Raw genomic sequence first — 24,352 nt, 5'->3', positions numbered from 1 at the left:
CTTTAATCCAAAGCACACCCACATATCTCAAAGACACCAATTATCTACTATTTTACTGCAAAATCAAGAGTTTGATCCTGATAAAATGTATTTATCGGTTTAGGCATTGAGAGCCTACATACAAGCTTACCACAGTGAAAATACATTTAGAGTCATTGAAGAAAGCCTATACCAGGAAGGGTGGGAATACACCATGACATTTCATTCTAGAATTTGCCGCTAGGATGGCCCTGATGAAGAATTCTTCACTATTGAGGGTTCTGTATACTTGGAAATACATAGTATTACCATTTCCAAAGGAACTACATTTGCTTCAAGTATAGCAGGACTCTAGGTAAACAAATCTAAGAAGAAATGTATCCTGTCCAACAATAACCCATTTAGGAACAGGATCAAAATATGCATATGGGACGTAGATGATGTACTCATAATTTGGTAAGGAAATTATAAGACTTTTAACGTTTAAACATCCTAGATAGACATATGAAATGTACCCACTCCATAAATAACTGGGAACTCACCTTCCTAGATGTGGGAATCTTTCCAGAACAAGGGATTTTGAGTATAGAGATATACCAGAAACTGCCAGCTAAGAACAACCTTTTGAAATGTAACAGTTCATCCTGGGCCTTTAAGAGAGAACCGCCCTTACAGCTAGTTGCTGAGGTTGATAAGAAACTGTAGTAATCAAACGTTTTTTAAAAGGCAGACAGACACCCTTGCTAGTAAACCCCTGGGATGGAACTATCCAGAAAAGATAGTCTAGAAGATAATGAAAAGAGGAAGACACTCCAACAGGGTAGCCCTCCTGGAAACCACATCAGGAGAATCTAAAGAGGACAGTCTCTTTTTTTGTGACAATCTAAAATATCGCATCACATTAAGTTAAAAAGATAATTAACAAAATCGGCGAGTGTCAAATACACGGAGAGTATCCCTGGAGAAACCTATGTTTTAACACAAAAGGAAAAGGAGCCTCAAGGGCATGTTAGTACAAGAAAGACCAAATAAAGAAACCGCTAATAGTACATCTATAAACAGCATGTGGACCCTACCACAGGTAATAGAACACTACTCATGTGGCATTTGTCGACACAAACAGCGAAAACACTGGAGCTCAATTCACATAAACCATGGATCTTACAAATTTTAAAATTTGTATGTCTGCAGTAGTACTGTACATGATCACCTGCCCATGTAAGCTTAGGTATACGTAATATGATCAAAGCCCGTATATGTGAGCATCGTAGCAATCCACGGTGTAAACTCAACACAATGAAAATGTCACACCATTTTCTAACCATGGGTCACATAGTAAGTAACCTTATGTGGGTTATTATTGAGCAACTAGACGGAACAGTCAAAAATCCAGAGCAAATACTATATGAGAAAGAACAACGGTGCATATATAGATTATCTACCCACAACAATCTCATGAATGATACATACCTTGGGTACAGCTTACTAGACCATGATAACGAATGAAAGATCAATATGTAGACCATTTAAAAAACAACAGGATGAAATGTATATTAAGAGACCCAGGTGGGACTCAATCAGCACACTTTGGTGCTTTTCCACAAACAGCGGCAATAAGTGAGCCCAGAATGAGTGGATTGAACGGTACCACAGTGTAAGACATCATTACGTTGATATCGTCGCATCATGTGATATGCAAATGAATCAGATATGGCTTAATGGCGCTGAGCACGGACTCAAGCTAACATTCAGGAGCTGGTTTTCAAAAGTAGATGTTCATGAGGATGGATTCCTTTGACAAAGTAAGCCAGAAGCAAGGGGGTAATTGTGTCAGTGAAAAGCCCCGACGTGAATATCAGTACCAACACAGAATTTGCTCTTCGATAACTTTTGGGATGGCCAGCCCAACTCTAGCATCCTATGGAGCACATGATTTACACCAGTTATGGTCAATGGGAGTTCCCGCGCATGGGCTCCCATTGACCTTGGTTTGATCCGTTCCTATTGCAAGTGGTAGGCTCAGACACACAAGTGGTACAGCGTTATTATCGCCACAAGCGTGGTAACGCTGGGTGGTAGGAATTTTGCGTATTATGGAAGTTTCCATCACAGAAATGTAAGGATAATGTATGCTTTCGGGCAAAGTTTGAGGTTTACAAGGAATTATGGGTAGGAAAACCTTGTTGGATTGATGCAAGGCACACCACCCTGGACTCCCCTGGATGTCTAGTTTTCCAAAATGTGCCAGTTTTCTAGGTTTCCCTAGGTGCTGCCTGAGCTGGAGCCCAAAATCTACAGCCACCCACACTGGAAGGAAAGGGTCAGTTTTCAGAGCAAAAATGTGATGTATCCATGTTGCGTTTTGGGCCATTTCCTGTTGCAGGCACTAGGCCTACCCACACAATGTGCAAGTTTGCTAGCTTTCTTTAGGTGCCACCTGAATTAGGGCTCAAAATTCACAGCTACCCACTTTCCAATAAACGGGCCAGGTTTAAGTTAAAAAATGTGATGTATCCAAAGTTTCGTTTTGGGCTGTTTCCTGTCATGGGCACTAGGCCTACCCACACAAGTGGGGTACCATTTTATCAGGAGACTTTGGGGAATGCTGGGTGGAAGTAAGTTTGAGGCTCCCCACAGATTCCAGAACTTTCCGTCACAGAAATGTGAGAAAAATGTGTTTATTTAGTCAAAGTTTGACATTTGCAAGGGATTCTGTGTAAAATAAACTGGTGAGTGCCATGCAAGTCGCGCCATCCTGGATTCCCCTACGTATCCAGTTACTATTTTTTTACAGGTTTGCTAGGTTTCCCTAGGTGCCGGCTGAGCTAGGGTCCTAAATTCACAGCTACCCTCTTTGCAAAAAACAGGTCAGTTTAAAGTGGCAAAGTGTGATGTATCCATGTTGCATTTTGGGTCGTTTCCTGTCACGGGCACTTTGCAAGAACCAGTTAAATAGTATATATATATATATATATATATACCAGGGTGAGACCAAACCATAAATTAAGAAAGTGGAATGGGAACTGCAAAGGAGAACGGGACTTGGACCAGAAGACCCAGAGGAACCACTAGGAACCACCCAAGGTAAGTACCCAGGTACCCCACAGATGCTGTGTGCAGAGTGGAAACACAGCCACATGCCCAATAGAAGTGAATGAAGAAGTCGCAGTTGCAGTTTTAAAGAAGAAAGACCCTTCACAGAGGACCATGAAGGAAATCTTTGGAAGACAGAATGTTGGAGAGCCATCCTGCCCGTGGATGCCCTAGGTACCAGATTACCTGCACCAGGGAAGCCGGGTGCATAGGGGTGAAGTGAGATCGAAACCTTCCGTAGACAGCAATTGGAGACTTCAAAGAAGATGCCTCAGGAGAAAACTACAAAGGAGTCCGGTGGAATCCAAGGGTGGATTCTGGAAGTAAAGAACCTGCAAGGAGAGGGGACAGACTCTATGCCACTCGGAAGTGACCAGGAGGCACAGAAGCACAATGCCGACCAATGTCAAGAGGTTCTGAAGAGTCGACGGTGATCTTGTCGCTGCAGTTGTGAGGAACAGGCGACGCTGAGGAAGACCAGGAGCCGTGGACAAACTGTCCCACATCTGATGTCAATGTCTAGGTGGTCGGTGTCCTGCGGGAGCACCAACAAGCCTTGGTAGCTGCAGTTGGCGTGGAAGACATAAAGGAGCAAATGTTGGGACCAGCAAGGTCCAAGGGACTCACAAACAGCAGTCGAATTAGAGCAGGCCCTTAGCAAGCAGGAGATCTCACTGATGCAAAGAAAGACCCTGAAGAGGACCCACAGACTAAAGGCACAGAAGTCACAAGAGTAACTCGAGCAGCTCACTAAAGATGGGGGCCCACGGTGCAGAGAGGATGCTGATATTCACGGGAGGAGGTGCTGGAGGCTGGAGTTTCTTGTTGCCCGAAGATCTCTGGAGTGCAGAGTCAACAAGACTTGGCAACAGCAAGTCAACTAGGTACACAGGGGTTGGGTCAAAGAGGCCTCGACGAGGGATACTGCCCTCAAAATTACTTAGAAGACAGTTCAAGCCTCTAGAGAGCAGCAGAACCACCACTTGCATTGCTGGACCTCGGGAATTCCATACGACAACAGGAGCAGCAGACTGTTCAGCTTTGTTGTGGTGCCTGTAGATGCAGGGCGGTGACTCCATCACTCCAAGGGAGATTTTCTTTGGGTGTTCCTTAATGCCCACAGGTCTGTTGAAGAACCTGGCTTAAGCACAGATACATATGACGAAGAAGACTTGAAAAACAGCAAGACCAGGAGTAGCAGGAGTCTTCCTTGGTGCAGTCTCAGTTACAGTCGAAGTCCAAGTGTCCAGACGACTAAAGAGTGACGTAGTTTCGGGGTTGAGTCTTGTCCCACACAAATCTGAGGACCCATCAACAGGGGAGCCCTTAAGTACCATGAGGAAAGGGTTGAAACGACTTGTGGTCCCTCCCAGAGGAGGGGCTGGAAAGAGGGGAGGACACTCCAATGTCAATTGTCCAGGGGTTCCTGAAATGGTTCAAACTGGAGTATGCAAGGAGGTCACCAAATGTGCCCTTCAAAGCAATCTGGTTGTACTCGCAAGCGCACTCACCACAGCCCAATACGCTAAGTCCTGTCTAGGAGGTGGTCACACCTCCCTGTGACAGTAAACCTATTGTTCTAGCTTTCCCTGCTTGAGCTCGGCTCAGCAGCAGGAGGAAAGAATTGTGTCTGTATTCAACAGCATCACTAGCTTGCTTGCAGACCCTGAATGGCTGTCACCAGGAGTCCCGGAGGGTCCCCTAAGGAGCCCCCCAGTACATAGGATCGTACTTCCAACACTGGAATCGGTGTTGGGGTGTAATTCCAACATGTTTGATACCAAACATGACCGGGTTCGGTGCAGCCACTATAATAGTTAGACATCTCTTAATGACTGATGTCCACTATATGTCTAAAAATGGCTGACTGCACTTACAAAGCCTAGAGAATAGACTGCGGGTTTGTAGGGGGGTCCTGCTCATGCAGGGGCACCCTCACACTTATAACCAAGCACACTGCCCTCAGGACTGAAGAGCCTGCCATAGGGATGACTTATAGGTTTTAAGTGCAGTGACCTCAGATATAAGGAAACCTATATCTGTCATGAGAGGTCCAAGCACCAACTCACATAGGCTGCAATGACAGGCCTGTAGTCACAATTTAAGCGGCCTACCATGGGTTGCACAATACATGCTGCAGTCCATGGGAGAACCCTGGTGTACCTAGGCCATGGGTACCTTAGTACCATATATTAGGGACTTACTAGGGTACACCAGTAGCCACTTGTGGAGGAACCAAAGTGCTTACCATGTCAATTCAGAGAAGAAAGCACAGTTGCTGGAATCCTGATTATCAAGATCCCAACAGACTAGGTCTAAAACACAGTGACACATAGGAAAAAGTGGGGGCAACCATGAAAGCAGATCCTACTTTCCTACAAGGGATCTAAACATATGACCCATTGCTGAATTCAGAATTTTGCCTACTTTTCAGAAATATATAGCTTTCCTGGATCATGCATGGGTTTCACACTGGTTTCCACCACAAACTGGAAATAGGTTGAAAGCACAAAAAACAGGAACAAGCATTTGCAATGCAATCGGTCTCGCATTTGTGAAAGTTAGAGCTATTGCTGTCGTAAACAACGTTTTTTACTTATGTTTTTTTTGTTTGCAAGCATTTAACACTGCTGTTCCGTAACCTTATCAATGAAAGTAATTTTATAGAAGAAGCATATACGTGTGCTCTAATGACCTTCTTGCACAGATAAGCACTTTCTCTGATCGCTTCACAATGTTTAATCAGAGCAGAAGTAGTTAAAGTGATTTTATATTCTGGGGACTGGAAGCTTCCCTTTACCCAGTATAAGCGAACCCCTGCAGTTCCTGGCATGCACCGCGCTGAAGCTAGTGGGTTCCCACATACCTTATGAAGTTATGGCCACAATGGACACCTTTGGTGCTGTTGATCCTTGTTATCGGGAACTTTGCTGCAGAAGCTGTGTTTTAAGAATCTCTGCTGGTGGATGTAACCCCGACCCTCTCGCATCCTTTGTGTCTCTTTCTATGTTGCACTGTATTGTGCTATGGCACTGCTGATTGCATGCACCGTGCTAGTGCATGGTGGATACACCCATGATGTGGGGCACTCATCTGAGAAGTACAGAGATGGAAAACGCCCGTAAGGAGGATGGCCTGTCTACGCTATGGCATAGCATAGAAATCCTGCTAACATCCTAATGCATTCTGGAAGTATTAATTCTAAACTAACACACCTGAAAAATGATTTGTAAACCAAAGGCAGAATACTGAAGCATTGCGTCCTTCCAAACATGGAGTTTTCTGATAACCTTACAAGCAGAGCAAGTCAACATTCCCTTGAAAGAATGTTTACCTTGAGAGTAGCTTAGTTTACATTTTAAACACACACACAATAGCAAAACACTGGGGCAATGGAAGAGCCGAAAACTGTGTGTGGATACTTAATCTCAATACACACCGCCCAGAAATACAAACTAACGAGGGGTGGAGTGTGAACAGGGAGAGCTCTCCTTACCCTACCTACGATTCAGTGGGAACACAGCGTGTACGGAACATGCAACGTAACACGAGAGCTGGTAAACAACCGGAAACTGACAGAGAGGATGACCTTGCAAAGCCAGGCATAAAAAAACTTACTAGCTAAGTATAGAAAATAAACTTAGTTATATGAAGATCCCAAGGAAATGCATCAATGCAGAGGGGCCAAAACAAATAGACCACAATGGAGGCTTCATCTGACCCCAGCTGCAGGACTTGCAGCACCAGTTACAGGCAGCAAAGGCACATGGCCGCTGTACTTCAGGATAAAGCGCTGCAGCAGTCCCGCTGATTATAATAAGAATGCAAACTCGGTGTCTGGGAAGTGGGTGCGTGCTGATACACAAGCTTGAGGCAAACCCCCCCAAAAAATAGTGTGCACGATGGAACCTAAATAAAAAAAACGAGTAAGACCACATGTAAGGAGGCAGTCTGCAGGGAGGTTCTGAAACACCAAAAGGCATGACTAATTAAGCTGTTGGCCAAACAAAAGCAGGCATTTACGACAGGAACAAATGGAAAAGATGGGAGGTGCTTCAAACCACAGTCCAGATTACAGCATTCTGCACAAAGCCTAAAAATGAGCTACCTCTTGGTAAAATGCCACACCAGTGGTAAAAAAAGATTAGATTTTTGATTCAGCTCTGTACGTTCTGGAAAGATGGTGACTTTAGCACAGCAACCCGTTTGTTGATACCATTTTTAGGAAAAAACAGACACTTTTACCCTGAGCACCTTTTCTTATTTTTCCCCCCAAAACTCAAAAGTTAGTTACATTTTGGCTATTCTCTCGGTCCCCTCCAGGGTAATCCGCAAACCCTAGGCACCCTTAGAATCCCCAGGATGTTGATAAAAAAGGATGCAAATTTGGCATGGATACCTTATGTGGACAAAAAGTTATGGAGCCCCAAGCACAAACTATCCCAAATAGCGAAAAAAGGGCTCAACACTGGTGGGGAAAAAAGCCCAGTAGTTAACGGGTTAATTTATGCTGCACAATATAATTGTGCTATTCCAAAGTGAATGTCAATGCATTTTCACTTTAAACAAGCATTGGCATAGCCAATAGGTCTCGCCTTTTGGATCTTATAAGTGTTTATTCAGAGCTATTGGCTTTGCCACTGTATTTAACCTATGTTGTACAGTAGTGTGGCTGTTGTGCAGCATGTTGCAAGGGTAAGTAATCCTGCTAGCGAGAGAACTACATCATTTGTGATAGTAAAATCATAAAGACTTACTATATGAAAGTTGGGTGTTCCGTGAATGGATCAGGTAATTAGAAATGCAGCGATTGGGAAGTAACCTATTGGTATAAGGAACGAGAAAAACTCAGTGTGCACTAATGAACTATAGCGTTGTGGTACATGTTGTGCTAAGTCATAATGAGCTGAGTGCAACCTCAGGTTGCACACTGATCAAGAGACTAAAGGATGCAGGTATCACAGGGACAGCGATTAAATGGCTGACTTCATTTCTGGAGGACAGATCCTTCCAGTTGATGGAAGGGGAACATCTTTCAGACACCCTCCAAATATCTTGCGGAGTACCACAGGGATCGGCACTAAGCCCCACACTTTTTAATGTGTACATGCAGCCACTGGTAGACATAGTACAAGAATTTGGCATGTCAATTGTGTCATACGCCGATGATACACAACTTGTGTTATAAGTGACGAATGACCCCTACTCCATACATATGAACCTAGGCCCCTGCATGTCTAAAATAGCCGATTGAATGTGTAAATGCTCACTGAAATTGAATGGGAATAAAACGGAGCTTATGTTCCTGGGTAACCAGACAGTACCCAGGAACATTACCAGCTGGCCAATCCAGTTGGGTGAACCACCAATCCCCAAGACAGCCATTAAAAATCTGGGAGTCTGGCTAGGTGATAATCTAAGCATGGAGACCCAAGCAAAGAAACTCTCAGGTAAATGCTTCGGATTACTACATATGCTTTGAAAAGTTTTACCCATCCTACCTGTACAATCCCGCAGAACGGTGGTCCAAGCTTTGATTATGTCACAACTGGATTACGGAAATTACTTATACTTTGGCGCACCAAAAATATGTCATCCATCGGCTGCAGGTAGTTCAGAATGCTGCTGCACGGATCTTGCTTCAGATTACAAGAAAGCAGTCAGCCAAAGCCGCTCTGAAAACTTTATATTGGCTCCCAGTTCAGGCAAGGATCACCTTTAAGGCACTCTGCATTGCCCACAGAGCTATGAACAACCGAGGACCTGCGCTACTAAGAAAACTGGTTGACCATTACATTCCAAGCAGGAACTTAAGATCCTCAAAAGATCTTCTAATGTGCCTCGGCAGAATAAAAAGGGCAAGATGGGGAGGAAGATATTTTCTTCATCTGGTCCACAAGATCTGGAACTTGCTACCCAGAGAGACACGCATGTTAACTGATGAATTAGCCTTCAGGAAGAAACTTAAAACACTGCTCTTTCCTTAAAAACCCTATCTGGCGAACTGAACAAGACCGCCGCTGTCATACCCTTCTAGCACTGGGAAGCCCACGGGCAGCCATGTGCTTTATAAATCCATAAACATAAACATACGAAGGTGCGCAGATTGCAAGACCCAAGTCGTACGCGGGGTAAATTGTGTAAACCACAAACATTCATAACAATGAGGCTCTATGACAAATCTGTGCTTTAAAATCAGGGAAGGTTTTCACGTTACAGAATGATCCGCAAGTAAGAATTGTGATGCAGTTGAATGGCCGTGAGAATACCTGTACCGTGACTAATGTGAAATGCTGTGTCAGGTTGCATCCAATTACCGATGCATACCCAAAATAACACTTGCGTGGTGAAAGGCACCAGTCATATAAACAGGTTCCACATTCGTACATATAACTCAAAGACAGGTAAAAGTTTGAGTTACGTAAACAACCATGCGTGGAATGAAGCCTTCACAAAGGTAAAGCAAGTTAAAGTTAAAAAATGAGCGGTGTGACTCTCAGCAAAGTACACATGGAAATACACTCTGTCAGGTTAAAAACAGGAGGGGTGTAACTTAGTACACATTAAATCAATGCACTCTGTCAGTTATATAAACCAAATGCTGTCTATTTAGCCCGGACACGACACGAGACAGGCAAATGTAAACAAGCCTGTGCGGCCAAGCTAAATAGAAACAAATGGCCCCTGCGCGCCGCTGCTCGCTCCCGCAAGGTGGATGCCGCCACCCGCACAAGTGCTGGAAAAGTGCAGACCGATTCCAAAAGGTCATCTCCTAGAACAGCGCATGCGCACTGCACTAGGCTCGACCTAAAAAAGGTGACAATTGTTATGATTAAAGTCTGCTTCACCAGGAAATATTTTTGGATGACCAGGTGTCCATTAGTTTCTTGATTTTTAAAAGGGTCTTCTCTCCATTATGTTTAATAGAGTATTTTAAGTGGTAGAACTTCTGTTTTATCTCAATTCAAACAGCAACTTGAGGGCTCAAAGTATTCTCACATTATCTCTAAAAAGGTCTGAATAGATTTGTCTGTGCTAGCAGTGACCACTAAAATGTCATCAGCGTACGCTACAGTTGTGACAGTGCAAGATTTAAAACTGATGCCAGTAACATCTGGATGATTACTGATATATTTTAGCAGGGTGCCAATAGCAAAGAGGAAAAGCAACTGTGAGAGTGAACACCCTTGTTGGGTACCTTGAGCTAGTTGGAAAGGTTCAGATAGAATGCTGGTTGTTCATATTCTTGCAAGGGGACAGGTGTATTTTTTTTAATTGGTCGCCGGATGCAAATTGGTGCTAAGTTGCATTCAGATAAAACCAAAAGACCTTGTTGAAGGCCTTTTCCACATCTAAGACTATTTTAGGTGTGGCTAAGATAATTGCTTGAGTCTTATATGGCAGAAGGTGCATGTATTGTTGCTTGTCATATAGCCATTGTAATTACTTTCTCTGGCCTTCCCGTTAGAATTTTAGTGTAAATGTTGGCTTCCCGATTTATCAGCAAGATGGATCTATAGTTTTTCGTCTGAGATAGGTGTTTCAATCTTTAGGAAGTACAAATACTTTTGTTTTCACAGCTGTTCTCTTCACTTCCCCACTGTTAGCGGAGTGTTGTACCACCATTTCTAGTGGCTCAATGATAATGTCCAAGAAGATTTCCGAAAATGCCATAGGGTTGCCATCTGGCCCTGTGGCTTTGCCAGCAGGAATCGATGAGGGCTCCTTGAGAATTTCTCACCTCTCTATGTGACTGTTGAGGGAGTCTTTGTCCACAGCTTGGATTTTATTGACAATGATTATGTTTTGAAAAGCGGAGCAACATTCTGCACTGATTGTCATATTAGTCACATATAGATAAGCACAGTAATCTTTGACTACATTAGCAATGTCTTTATGGTTTCAGTGCAAGATGCTGGATGCATCTTTGATGGCAGAAATTAAGAAACTATTCTGTTTGAATTTTGAGTAAGGTGCTAGCATTTTACCACTTTGTCACTTTTCGGGCTTGTTCTCATGTGTCTGCTCTCCTATGCAGAGTTTTGTTGTAATCTTATTTTATAATCGTTTCAGAATTTCAAGGTAGTCTAACCTCTTAGGGCACCAAGTAGGGATTCCAATGTTTTAATCTCCTTAACAAGGATGTCTAATTTCACATTGTTTTATTTTTATGGCCATTGAGTTAATCATTATGCATGTACATTTTAAAGCATCTAAAAGAAGGACCGAGAAGTTACTAGACCACACTTTGTCCTTTACGAATAACTGAATGGCTTCCCTTGTCTGCCTGGTTTTATACAAGCTTTAGGTTTATATGGCAACATTTCACAGGTGGTCGGCCAGTCAACTTGGACATTGAGATGCAAGCTTGATTGGAGATTAGAATTTGTTTGATCTTTGGCCCTGAAACATTCAGTAGATGGGCAGAGTCAATGAGGAGATAGTCAGTTATAGAATAACTCGGGTGGGGTAAGGAATAGAAAGCAACAGCCATATGTACTATTTACTGGTCACCAAATATTGGTTACAATGTGTTACCAATATTTTTGCGATCAGTAAAGAATTTTGAGAACCAACCTATGTACTAGGAGGTTGGTTTGTAAAATTCTGAATCAAACCTATTTCATGCCTAATAATGAGGGAGGTCGCAAAGTCACTTCGCCTGGGGATGGTGGCACCCTGGGGTCAGCAGGCAACTGTGTCTGTAATTGCTTTTTAATAAAGCAAAGTTGTTTTTTAAAATACAGCGCATTTTGCTTAAAATAAACAGGATTGCATTTAAAAAGATTTTTTTTTTAAAGCTTGTTGAAGAGGAGGCAGTGGGCCAATGGACTACTGCCTCCTCCTAAACAAACTTTTTTGTATCACAAAGGAGAAGAGGTGGTCGGGTGACCCCTTCCCTTTTGCAAATAGGCTACCATCTCCTTTGAGGTATTAGTAAAACATCATTTACAACCAGATTTCCATTGCAAAACATTGAAACATTAAATACCTAATTAAGTATTTGGAAGGGACGCCTACAACATGCTCCTTCCAGATACCAATTCCATATCCATTCGAGTTTCCATTTTAGGAGGCCAAAAACGTTTCCAACTCTTAAAATGGGATACGTAAATAAGAAAAAGCATTTTAATGATTGCAAATGCTGAATTGGAGTGTTTGCAACCATTAAAGTGACTTGTACACCTGCCTCCTAACTTTCTCTGGGTAGGGCTATGGAGTTTCCAGGCGTGTTCTAGTCTATGGGATTCACAATGTAGTAGCACTGCTTATATTACTGTTACCAAGGGACTCCCACTATGACGATGGGGAATATTTAAGCAAGTGAATATATCAAAGATATCAATACTGTAGAACCACAGTGTACAGTAAGTAACTTGTTTTTTATTCAGTATTGTATCTTTCATAGATTCACATGCTTGAATCAGACTAGCACAATTCAAACTCCTCACCCACACTTTCAAGGCACTTCATAACACTTTTCCAGCATACCTCAATAATCGCATCTGCTTTTAAAAACCTTCCAGGTACCTCTGCTCATTCAGACTCCTACTTGCACAAATCCCACATATACAAAAGCCTGGTCGAGCCTTCTCCTACATCGCTCCTAAAGCATGGAACAACTTGCTGCTACATACAAGAGCCTACTAACTTCTTGGTTTCTGAAAGAAGTTGAAGACCTGGCTTCTTGAGTAGGTCCACTACGCCTTAGGTGTGCCTAAACTCAACTGCTCAGTGCCATGATACCCTCTCAGGTGATAGTGAGCTCTACAAAGCTGCATAACATGCATAACTTAAAATTTTAGATGGCCAAAAAGTGCATTACAGGGATATTTTTCACCTCTGGGTTCTGAGTAACATCATAGACAACAAGAGCTTTGCACTCGTCTGTTTGATGTCACTCAGAACCCCTAGATGAAAAACACCTCCATAATTCACTGTTAACAATCTATAAATCTTTATGTTAACAGTACAGGTATGAGCCTTGCTAAGAAACACTGCTATGGTCTGAACAATAATCTAGACAAAAGATTATCAGAATATGTTATCTTGCTTTAATCCTTAAATGCAGGTGTGCATTGATAGGACTGATTATAATTGACTACAGCATTCTGTACGGTTGTTCAAGTTGACAGTAAGAGGGTGGATATGTTTGTATTTTGGCTCAATGTTCACGTAGATATTCATAGTATGGCGGTCCAGAAGTTCAGTTCTGTGAAGCCTACTCCCGCTTTTCAGTAAAACATCTGGGGAGTGAACAAATGTCTTATTGCCTGTCAGATCTGGTTCTTCTGGATACAGCTCGTCTCCTGTGGAAAAACAAAATACAACGCTTTAGTCCACCTTTTTATTTTTTAATTGTAATAGTGAGAAATGGTCATTTTAATTTAGGTTGTGTGAGCTAGACAATGTTATTATTTCTCAAATATGCTGCTTGTAAACGACATAACGAGAACTGTAAATTATGCAGGAATATACAAGTGATCGTTTGCTCATGTAGCATTTAAAAATGGGTGGCCGATGCTACAATGTTTAGGTCAGTAACAAATTACAGTTGTAGCATTCAGAATGCTCAGAGGATGTCCATTTCAGACTAATATTTTTCCACCCTGAAAAATGCCGGAACTGGTTCAAAATTAAGAATTTGCTAAACAAGTCCAGGTTTCCTGCGTTTAGGTTTCTTAACTGGGATTTTTATGAGCTGTTTAAATTTATGTGAAGATGTGCCATTTCTTAGTAAACTATAGTTCATGAAGTGATATTGTTTTGCCACAGGGCTACTGCTAGGGGGACACTGAGAATCTGGAGCAGGGGATATGAAGTTAGGGAGGAGGTATTTAGTGTAGGCTCCAGTGGCCAAGTGAGTGGATTTGGTTGAGGGATATTCATGCTGTTGACTGTTTTGCTATTTTGTGGTGCCAGGTGCTTATCTACTTGGGCTATTTGTAACAAGTATATATTTAGGGTGTCATAAATGGCTTGTGATGAAGGTGCTTGACTTCTGAGGATTTTACACTGATGCACTGCTAGATGCCGTATTTAAGAATGAAATGTGATCAAATAAAAAGAATATTTTGACAGGAATATTAGCTCATTAGACAAGATGGCAAACGATTGTGCGACTTTTAAAGTGTAAGTACATGGTGTAAGAATCTCCAAGCAAGCTGGGGTCCTTAAGTCTTTTAGAAGCCAAGTTAGCAGGTGTTGAGAAATAATACCCACAATCTAAGGACAAGACTTAGTTGAGACAGGATTTTACCCTGCAACATGTACAGTCAGTCATGTTCCTCTACCCTGAATGACTAATTGCATGACTGTACTATCACGATTTTTAATGTTTGGCTCTAGCCCCACACTAATCTGCTGTGTGTGCAGAGGTCTAGGGCTGTCTCATGACCCAGGGGGGTGTAGCAAAGGTGCTCTTGTTACGCTGACAGTGGACTTCTGCCCTTTGTATCTGTGTCGCTGAAGTGAAGGCTGCGTGTAAAGTGCTGCTTCCCTGTGCTAACACAGAATCTAGTGCTAACCTTCCAGGTGAACTCTGGGCATGTTTATGTGTGTGCCCTGCATGTACCCGCATTGCGTGTATGAGCGAGTCAGTTTAAAGGGAGGCCCTTGTAATCTATTTTGGATACCTCAAGCCTGGCCTTGTGCACAAATGGAGATGAGGTTGTTTTCCCTGACAGTGGAATTGTATTTCTGGCATTCCTGAAGTTGAAGGGAGGTAGGGTACCAACTTCCCCAGGGAAAAATGTTGGCCATTACCTTATATTTGAATATTCTGTGAAGGGTGAGGATGTGATACTTTAATAGGAACGTATGTAAAATCCTCTGTATTTATTTCAAACTGGCCTTTCTGTCTCCGTTTACATTAATCATCGAGCAGAGATCATGTAGGAATCTCTAGATTACTTTTTTATGCATGTTTGTTTTGCATTTGCCGTTTTAACTATGTACGTATATCCCCGATATAGAGCTATAGTATTACACAGTACACATACAACATACGGGCAAATAAGAATCAGACACAGACAACTGGGAGAGTCCTCTGCTACGGGGGACATGTGCAGACACACCTCTACTGGAACTACTGGTGAGGGAGGCTAGGGTGGAAGGGAAATATCCATATTTGGTGCAATACACTGGGAACGAATAGTCCTTGGGGTCCTTCGGTGCCCTCCCTCCTCTAGGGATATGGGTGTTAAAGCCATTCTGAAAGATTAGCAAGAATATGTTGATCGTATAGTGGCAGACAGGACCATGTCCGCTACTGGGAGACCTGTATCCTGGGGAGCAATTAATTTCCTATCTGGAGGCACGGGAAACATTCTCTGTGGGTGAGGGCCACAACTTACAATATGAAAACATTTCATGGAAGCCAGAGACATCTGGACTGGCTCCCATCTGCACCGAGACCTTCAGGCGATTCTTAGTATGGAAGAGGGTGGGCATATGGTGTCCTGGATGTACAGAACGCTTAAGGTGGACATACGTAGGAAGGAGCTAGCTAGAGCCGCATTGAGGGCAGATCTGGGTGAGTAGATAGTTAGCGTTTGGAAGGTGACCTTATCCCTTGATAAAGTGAGTTTTTGACAATGCAAGATTCAAACAAATCCATTTCAATTATGTATATTGTACTTAGCTCACCCCTTAAGCTGAATATATGCTGGCCGCTCGGCATCTTATCCGCGATGTGGACGGGGGCTACTTTTATACACCTACCCTGGTATTGTGGTGCGGTGTAGCTTACTGAAGGGGAGGTGGTGATGCGACTCCGAAGAGCGGCAAGGATTACCCCTGATGTTGCCCTGAGGCAGTGCCTCTGGGAACTATAAGAAAACCACAACATCTGAAGATGCAGTTCAAATTTCTCACTAGTTTTGCTACTAACAAAAAGGTGCATAGCCATGGGGTTAGGGTGGCTGGGAACTAGAGGACAGATGTACACAGCTTTGGCTTTACGATTCCCAAATAGCGAATTTTTGCGATTTACTAGCTGGGAATCGTTAACACTTATATACTAATGTGTCTTTGACACATTTTGCGATTCCCAGTGGGTTGCAAATAGACCTACCTCATTAATATTCATGAGGTAGGTTGCAATTTACGACCTATTGGGAATCGCTAAAATCATAGGGAAGGTGACCTGCTGGGTTCAGCAGACCACTATGTCTGTGACTGGTTTTGAATAAAGCAATGTTATTTATTTATTTATTTATTTATTAAATGCAGCCTGTTTTCCTTAAAAGGAAAACAGTATGCATTTCATAAACAAAATGTTTTCTTTCCATTTTTTTAGAGTAGGCAGTGGTCAGTGGGATCACTGCCTGGGCTCAAAAAATGTTTTTACAACCATTCACAAAGGGGAAGTGCCCTTCCCGTTTGCGAATGGGTTACCACCTACTTAAAGTAGGCGGTAAAATGCAACAGTTTTGCGACCGGGATTGCGGTCGTAAAACATTCACACATATGGCTGTGAGTCGCTATTAGGAAGGGATGCCCCTAACATGCCCCTTCCTAACACTGAATCACAAACCCATTTGGCGATTCAGTAATAGGTTTTCGAATCGCAAAATAGGGCTTTGTACATTGAAAAATGCTTTTATCCGGTCGCAAAATTCTGCGAATCGGGCTGTTTGCAACCTGAAAAAAGCTGTGTACATCTGGCCCTGGGAGCCTGAAGACATCACTCTGGGTGAGAAATACCCTTGAATTGCTGTTAGCAGAGGAAACACATATTAAAATGTCCCGAAGGGATGAAAAAGTGACTGACAATCTGGAATCATGGAGTACTACACTGACAGCCTTTGAGAAGGTGGATGGGGAGGATAAGGTTCCATCTCCGCCTTGGCACAGGGAGAAGGGTGTTCAGGAATGGCCGGACTGAATGGATCGAATAGATGGGAGGGCGTGAAGATGCATATAAGACTTCTGGTGGATCTTCCGACAAAGGAAAGAATTTGTACCACGTAGGGTGATGGGATAGGACTGGGGATAGATATCCTAGACGATGAAGGGAGAGGATATGTGCCAATCAATATGCGATCATCTTATATGATATGTAAAATGGAGGGAGGGGGGTTCTTTGAAACAGTCATTTTAGTTGTGTAAATTGACCTGTAACCAATGCTGAATGCAAATATAAACATCTAATAAAGAAATACTTTATATTTAAAAAAGAAGAAAAAAAAATCGATGTAATTATAAAGGAAAGAAACCAAGAGTTTAGGTTATTACCATAATTTTTTATGTGTTTGAATGAGCAGGAGACTTACCTTCGCTAACACTCTTTCTGGTGGATAATCTATTTTACTGAAGATTCCTCACCTTGTGAATACCCACAGGCGCAAGGCTCGATCTGGAGATTTTTCTCAGCAATTCCCTTAATCTCAGTCTGAAAAAGACGTTGGGGCCTCAATTTAACTGTCAGTTCCACACATCAATATCAGTTTCTTTCTAATATCTGCCCATACCATCAGATATGGAGCCATTAATAACCAGATTGCGCTAGTGTGCTCATCTCTAATTGGAATCTTTTTTAGTATGGACCAATGGAATACATTTTACAGAACAGGGAGAACGGTGAGTCGGTGAGGAATCTGCAGTTAGAATATCCACCATAAAGAGAGTTACCAAAGGTAAGTGAGTTGTTTTTCTGATGGATACTTCTAACCCCAGATTGTTCACCTTGTGAATAGTTACCAAAGCACTACCTCCTCAGGTGGTGGATCTGTGGAAGGTTTCAGACCAAGAAACCTCACAGGACTGAATGGCAAAGTGCACTTTCCACCCTACTTGGCTATCCAGACAGTAGTGCTTCAGGAACATGTGAACTGACGTCCACCTCACAGCCTGGCAGAACCGGCACTCGACACACCAGCACAGAGGGTATTTCTTAGCTAGTCCATAGCAGATCTTCATACAACGGACAGTCAATCTTGAGATGGTCTGTTTTTGTACTGCCTTTCCTTTCTTCGTTCTAGAGAATCTAATGACGAGTTGATTGTCCACATGCTGGACCCTGGTGCAATCAATGTAGAAATTCAGAGCTCTCTTAGGGTCTAAGTGATAGATTCTTTACTCCTCGTGGAATTGACGAGGAGGGGCAAAGAATTATTGCAGGGTGATGGACAGCCTTATGTGGATGGGCATGACAACATTTATAATGAATGCTACCTTAGTCCATAGCACTAGCTTGTCTGGGAAGAAGGTGGTATAGCCCTGCTGGGTGGAAAGTGCCTGTAGCTCACTCATGCAACGTGCTCGCTATGAAGAACACGGTCTTCAGGGTCAGCCTCAAGGGACAACTGTGCATCGGTTCAACTGGGGTGCCCATTAGAAATATTAGATACAAATTTAGATCACATCGGGGCATCACAAAAGGTTTGGGTGGAAACGTGTGGGTCAGCACTGTCCAGAAACACATCACAAGAGGTGATTTAAACAGAGATGGGTGATCAGGTAACCGCAGAAAGGTTGATAAGGCTGACAAATTACCTTTAACTGATGCTACAACAAGGCCTTGCTGGGCCAACGAAAGGGGAAAAAGGATGTCAAATAACTGTGCTTACAGGAGCTAAATATGCATAGAAGCACATCACACAAAAAACTTCTCCCAGCGTCCCACACAGATTAATGTTGTTGCTTTTACAATCTCAGAAGGAAGGTCAAAAGCAGTTAACTCTAGACTCCCATCATGGAGGGGTTAGTTGTGCAGGTTCAGGTGCAGGGCATTGCTCTGCTGCTGTAACAGAAGAGGCAGCAGGATTGGAGGACAAATGCTCATGGGCAGACGTTCTGGGTATCACACTCTCCTGGCACAATCCAGAACCACTAGAATGATTTGGGATGATCTTCAGAACTTTGGGCAGAAGAGTTAGATGCAGGAATGGGTGCAGGAGTCCTGAGCTCCTATCTAACCTAAAGGCATTTCCAAAGAAGAACTGCCTTGGGAACTCCAACATGCAAATGTTTGGACACTGCTTGTTCTTGGTGGTGGAAAAAAGATCTAGATCGTGTTCCCCCCAATTCTGGAAGATGCCCTGTGCCACCTCAGTGTAGACACCATACATGATCTACTCAGCAACGTCGGACGAGTTTGTCCAGCCTAGAATTTAAAGATCCTGCCAAGTGTTGTACGGCCATAGAGATGCCCTGATGATTTAGCTAGTTCCAGAGGAGTAGAACTTCTTGGCACAGGACCAACGAACCCCAGCTTGTCGCAGTACCATTTTGAGGTAGTGTTGTCTGTAAAACCCTGCATCTGTTCCCCCTTGATGGACAGGAGGAAAGCCAATAGTACTAAGTGAATTGCTCAAAACTCCAAAAGGTTTATGTGGAAGCAGACTTCTACCATTGACCAGAGCCCTCTGATCTCCACCTCTCTCAGATGACCTCCCCAACCTAGCAAAGCTGCATCTATCACAACCGTTAGGTCTGGGTGGAATATGGAGAGGGGTCTGCCGCCTGTCCACTGTGGTCCAGCAACCACTAGTGCAGATCTTTCGCAGTCTCCTCCGACAGCTGGATAGAATCTGATAGCTTCTCTTGGTGTTGAGCCCAATGAAACTTCAGATCCCACGGCAGAGCACGCGTTTTCCACCTGGCATGATCCACTAGCAGGGTTAAAGATTCCAAGAAGCCTCAGAGCCGCTCTCAATGGTCTGTGAAATTGCAGGACATAGATGTGAGAAAAGGCTTCCTGCAAATCCAATGCCACCATCCGGTCACCTGGACTCAGGCCAGACAGAATGTGGGCAAAATATAGCATCTTGAACTTGTCCTTCTTAAGAAAACACTTCAGAGGAGGGCTAAGGTCTAGAATAGGATTAAGTTCTCTGTCTTTCTTCTGCATCAGAATGTTACGGGAGTAGCAGCCATTCCCGACCTCGGATGCCAGTACCCTCTTTTAGGCTCCCTTCTCCAAGAAATGTGAACTTGTTGTTTAAGAACAGAAAAGTGGTTCTCTGAAAGCCATTATGACATAGGCAGCATGTCTGGAGGGGTTGGCAGGAAGGGGATTGTTAATATTGAAAAATACGATGTACATTATGATATATGTACTCATAACAACTAAATTGCATCGCTGTTGTCGAATCCACCCAATTAGACATCCCCATCAATCGGGAGTCAGAAATATGTGGTCAGGTAGGTCCTGCGACCTAGGCCTGAAGCAACTTATTGACAGATCACAGGTGGGGTGATATGTAATCCTTGCACAAACACATGAACAAGAAAACCCAGATCGATCCTACAGATAGACAGCAACACCAACAGCTGCTAAAGTTCCTATAAAATTTGATTGAGTAGCAGTCAGGGCCAGGGGCTTTTCCGGTCTTAAGAGTTTGTATTGTAGTACTGATTTCTGCTATGGAGATCAGTTTGTTTATAGCTAGGGAGTCATGTTCTGATAACTTAGGTAGGTGGCATGTTTGTAGATATTCGTTAGATACACAAATGCCGAGGCACAGAAGAAGCAGTCCATAAAGTATGAGGGTCAATGACCATTGCAGTAATCAAAAGTAATCCATCCCAAGTTTTCCTTTCTTTTTATTTTCTGATTTTCTTCTTCTCAATATGATACAACAAGCTGGCAGCTGACACGTGTTTCGCCCTATGGACCTTTTCAAGGCTGCAAATGTACATATATTTAGAACCACATAGTCAAGCATGTTATTAACTTAAAATCAAGAGTTACGTCCCATGTGGACGCACTCATGCATGACCAACACCGTTTCAGAACCGTATACCATTAAGAAAGATCAGAGATCGCGGTAGACGTAGGAAACAGAAAGAAACCATGCACCTGGTTCGTGATGTGCCAAGTCATCGAAATAATAGAGAAAGGGCGTGCTACCAAGTGTATACCCGTGGGAGGGCACAAAGAAAAGAATATAAATAAAGAGGGTCAAGTCCTGTGTACTTATTTGTGAACCACGGCCAGTTAGCAAATAAATTATAATTGTGTCACCGTCATGCTCAATTGTACATGCAAGGTGAGTCCCAGCTTCTCATGGGTACATTTTCTTACCAAAAAATAAACGGAAGAATAACCCACGAGCCGGGAAATCATAAACCGGCCGTCCTATCAAGTACTTGGCTCCATATATTATTGCTAAATAGCAAATCTGTAAGGACGATGGTACAAAAAAATAATTATTGATAAAATATAGTAAAATAGGGAGTCCCCACGATTTCCCCTTTGTCTCAATCAAAGAAACACCCTAGAGTAACACCATAATTCATAGTCAGGTAAAGGCAGTATCACAGCGAAGTAACGTATTCCCTAAGGCAAGACACACACATATCAGCTTTCGGACAAAAAATCCTCCCCCGCATAAGCATGGCCAGTATTTCTGAATGCAACTCATAATAGGATGACATCGCGGTACCTTATAACATTGACTTCTTGTGACCGCATATGTTCCCAGAATTATCACAATCTATTGGCACAGCATGTGGAAGCCTTTGTTGTATGTACAAAAGGGGGTGGTGATGGACGGAGCATCAGAGCCAATCAAACACTCACACCCAGTCAAAAGATTTCGGTTTGATCCATCACCGTTCTTTAGCCCACTCTGCCACCCCAGTTCAGACATGGCCATATGCAAATCAGTCTGACCCTGTGCCTCATGGGAACAGTCCAGCCCGAACTGCCAAGCCATGCCTTCCCTGGACCGGAAACAAGCTTCCTAGGACCGGTTTCTGACATTTCAGCCGTCTTCAGCCAGGCTTGCTTGAATCCAGTGGCAAAGTGAGCAAGGGACTCACGTCTGAGCATACCCTGCCAACTTATGGCGAACAAAGCGGTACAAAAGGGGGTGGTGATGGACAGAGCATCAGAACCAATCAAACACTCACACCCAGTCAAAAGATTTCGGTTTGATCCATCACCGTTCTTTAGCCCACTCTGCCACCCCAGTTCAGACATGGCCATATGCAAATCAGTCTGACCCTGTGCCTCATGGGAACAGTCCAGCCCGAACTGCCAAGCCATGCCTTCCCTGGACTGGAAACAAGCTTCCTAGGACCGGTTTCTGACATTTCAGCCGTCTTCAGCCAGGCTTGCTTGAATCCAGTGGCAAAGTGAGCAAGGGACTCACGTCTGAGCATACCCTGCCAACTTATGGCGAACAAAGCGGTACAAAAGGGGGTGGTGATGGACGGAGCATCAGAACCAATCAAACACTCACACCCAGTCAAAGGATCTGGGTTTGATCCATCACCGTTCTTTAGCCCACTCTGCCACCCCAGTTCAGACATGGCCATATGCAAATCAGTCTGACCCTGTGCCTCATGGGAACAGTCCAGCCCGAACTGCCAAGCCATGCCTTCCCTGGACCGGAAACAAGCTTCCTAGGACCGGTTTCTGGCATTTCAGCCATCTTCAGCCAGGCTTGCTTGAATCCAGTGGCAAAGTGAGCAAGGAACTCACGTCTGAGCATACCCTGCCAACTTATGGCGAACAAAGCGGTACAAAAGGGGGTGGTGATGGACGGAGCATCAGAACCAATCAAACACTCACACCCAGTCAAAAGATCTGGGTTTGATCCATCACCGTTCTTTAGCCCACTCTGCCACCCCAGTTCAGACATGGCCATATGCAAATCAGTCTGACACTGTGCCTCATGGGAACAGTCCAGCCCGAACTGCCAAGCCATGCCTTCCCTGGACCGGAAACAAGCTTCCTAGGACCGGTTTCTGGCATTTCAGCCGTCTTCAGCCAGGCTTGCTTGAATCCAGTGGCAAAGTGAGCAAGGGACTCACGTCTGAGCATACCCTGCCAATTTATGGCGAACAAAGCGGTACAAAAGGGGGTGGTGATGGACGGAGCATCAGAACCAATCAAACACTCACACCCAGTCAAAAGATCTGGGTTTGATCCATCACCGTTCTTTAGCCCACTCTGCCACCCCAGTTCAGACATGGCCATATGCAAATCAGTATGACCCTGTGCCTCATGGGAACAGTCCAGCCCGAACTGCCAAGCCATGCCTTCCCTGGACCGGAAACAAGCTTCCTAGGGCCGGTTTCTGGAATTTCAGCCGTCTTCAGCCAGGCTTGCTTAAATCCAGGGGCAAAGTGAGCAAGGGACTCACGTCTGAGCATACCCTGCCAACTTATGGCGAACAAAGCGGTACAAAAGGGGGTGGTGATGGACGGAGCATCAGAACCAATCAAACACTCACACCCAGTCAAAAGATCTGGGCTTGATCCATCACCGTTCTTTAGCCCACTCTGCCACCCCAGTTCAGACATGGCCATATGCAAATCAGTCTGACCCTGTGCCTCATGGGAACAGTCCAGCCCGAACTGCCAAGCGATGCCTTCCCTGGACCGGAAACAAGCTTCCTAGGACCGATTTCTGGCATTTCAGCCGTCTTCAGCCAGGCTTGCTTGAATCCAGTGGCAAAGTGAGCAAGGGACTCACGTCTGAGCATAACCTGCCAACTTATGGCGAACAAAGCGGTACAAACGGGGGTGGTGATGGACGGAGCATCAGAACCAATCAAACACTCACACCCAGTCAAAAGATCTGGGTTTGATCCATCACCGTTCTTTAGCCCACTCTGCCACCCCAGTTCAGACATGGCCATATGCAAATCAGTCTGACCCTGTGCCTCATGGGAACAGTCCAGCCCGAACTGCCAAGCCATGCCTTCCCTGGACCGGAAACAAGCTTCCTAGGACCGGTTTCTGGCATTTCAGCCGTCTTCAGCCAGGCTTGCTTGAATCCAGTGGCAAAGTGAGCAAGGGACTCACGTCTGAGCATACCCTGCCAATTTATGGCGAACAAAGCGGTACAAAAGGGGGTGGTGATGGACGGAGCATCAGAACCAATCAAACACTCACACCCAGTCAAAAGATCTGGGTTTGATCCATCACCGTTCTTTAGCCCACTCTGCCACCCCAGTTCAGACATGGCCATATGCAAATCAGTATGACCCTGTGCCTCATGGGAACAGTCCAGCCCGAACTGCCAAGCCATGCCTTCCCTGGACCGGAAACAAGCTTCCTAGGGCCGGTTTCTGGCATTTCAGCCGTCTTCAGCCAGGCTTGCTTGAATCCAGGGCCAAAGTGAGCAAGGGACTCACGTCTGAGTATACCCTGCCAACTTATGGCGAACAAAGCGGTACAAAAGGGGGTGGTGATGGACGGAGCATCAGAACCAATCAAACACTCACACCCAGTCAAAAGATCTGGGCTTGATCCATCACCGTTCTTTAGCCCACTCTGCCACCCCAGTTCAGACATGGCCATATGCAAATCAGTCTGACCC

The 24,352-nt window shown here is 44.1% G+C and overlaps 1 protein-coding gene across 2 annotated transcripts in view; it reads right to left on the bottom strand.

Moving 5' to 3' along the window:
• Positions 1-13,107: 13,107 nt before the first annotated feature.
• Positions 13,108-24,352, bottom strand: part of LOC146776116 (acyl-coenzyme A diphosphatase NUDT19-like) — a 168,041-nt gene continuing 156,796 nt past the window's right edge. For both annotated transcript variants that reach the window (XM_085637637.1, XM_085637636.1), the window contains one exon: positions 13,108-13,382. In XM_085637637.1, the coding sequence (XP_085493763.1) occupies positions 13,165-13,382 (218 nt within the window). In that variant the 3' untranslated portion in view covers positions 13,108-13,164. The remainder of the gene's footprint in view (positions 13,383-24,352) is intronic.

Source organism: Triturus cristatus, chromosome 12 (assembly GCF_964204655.1).
Source record: "Triturus cristatus chromosome 12, aTriCri1.1, whole genome shotgun sequence".
NCBI classification, from domain to species: Eukaryota; Metazoa; Chordata; class Amphibia; order Caudata; family Salamandridae; genus Triturus; species Triturus cristatus.
Note: the sequence above shows the minus strand (reverse complement) of the source record. Positions and strands in the feature narration are given on the sequence as shown.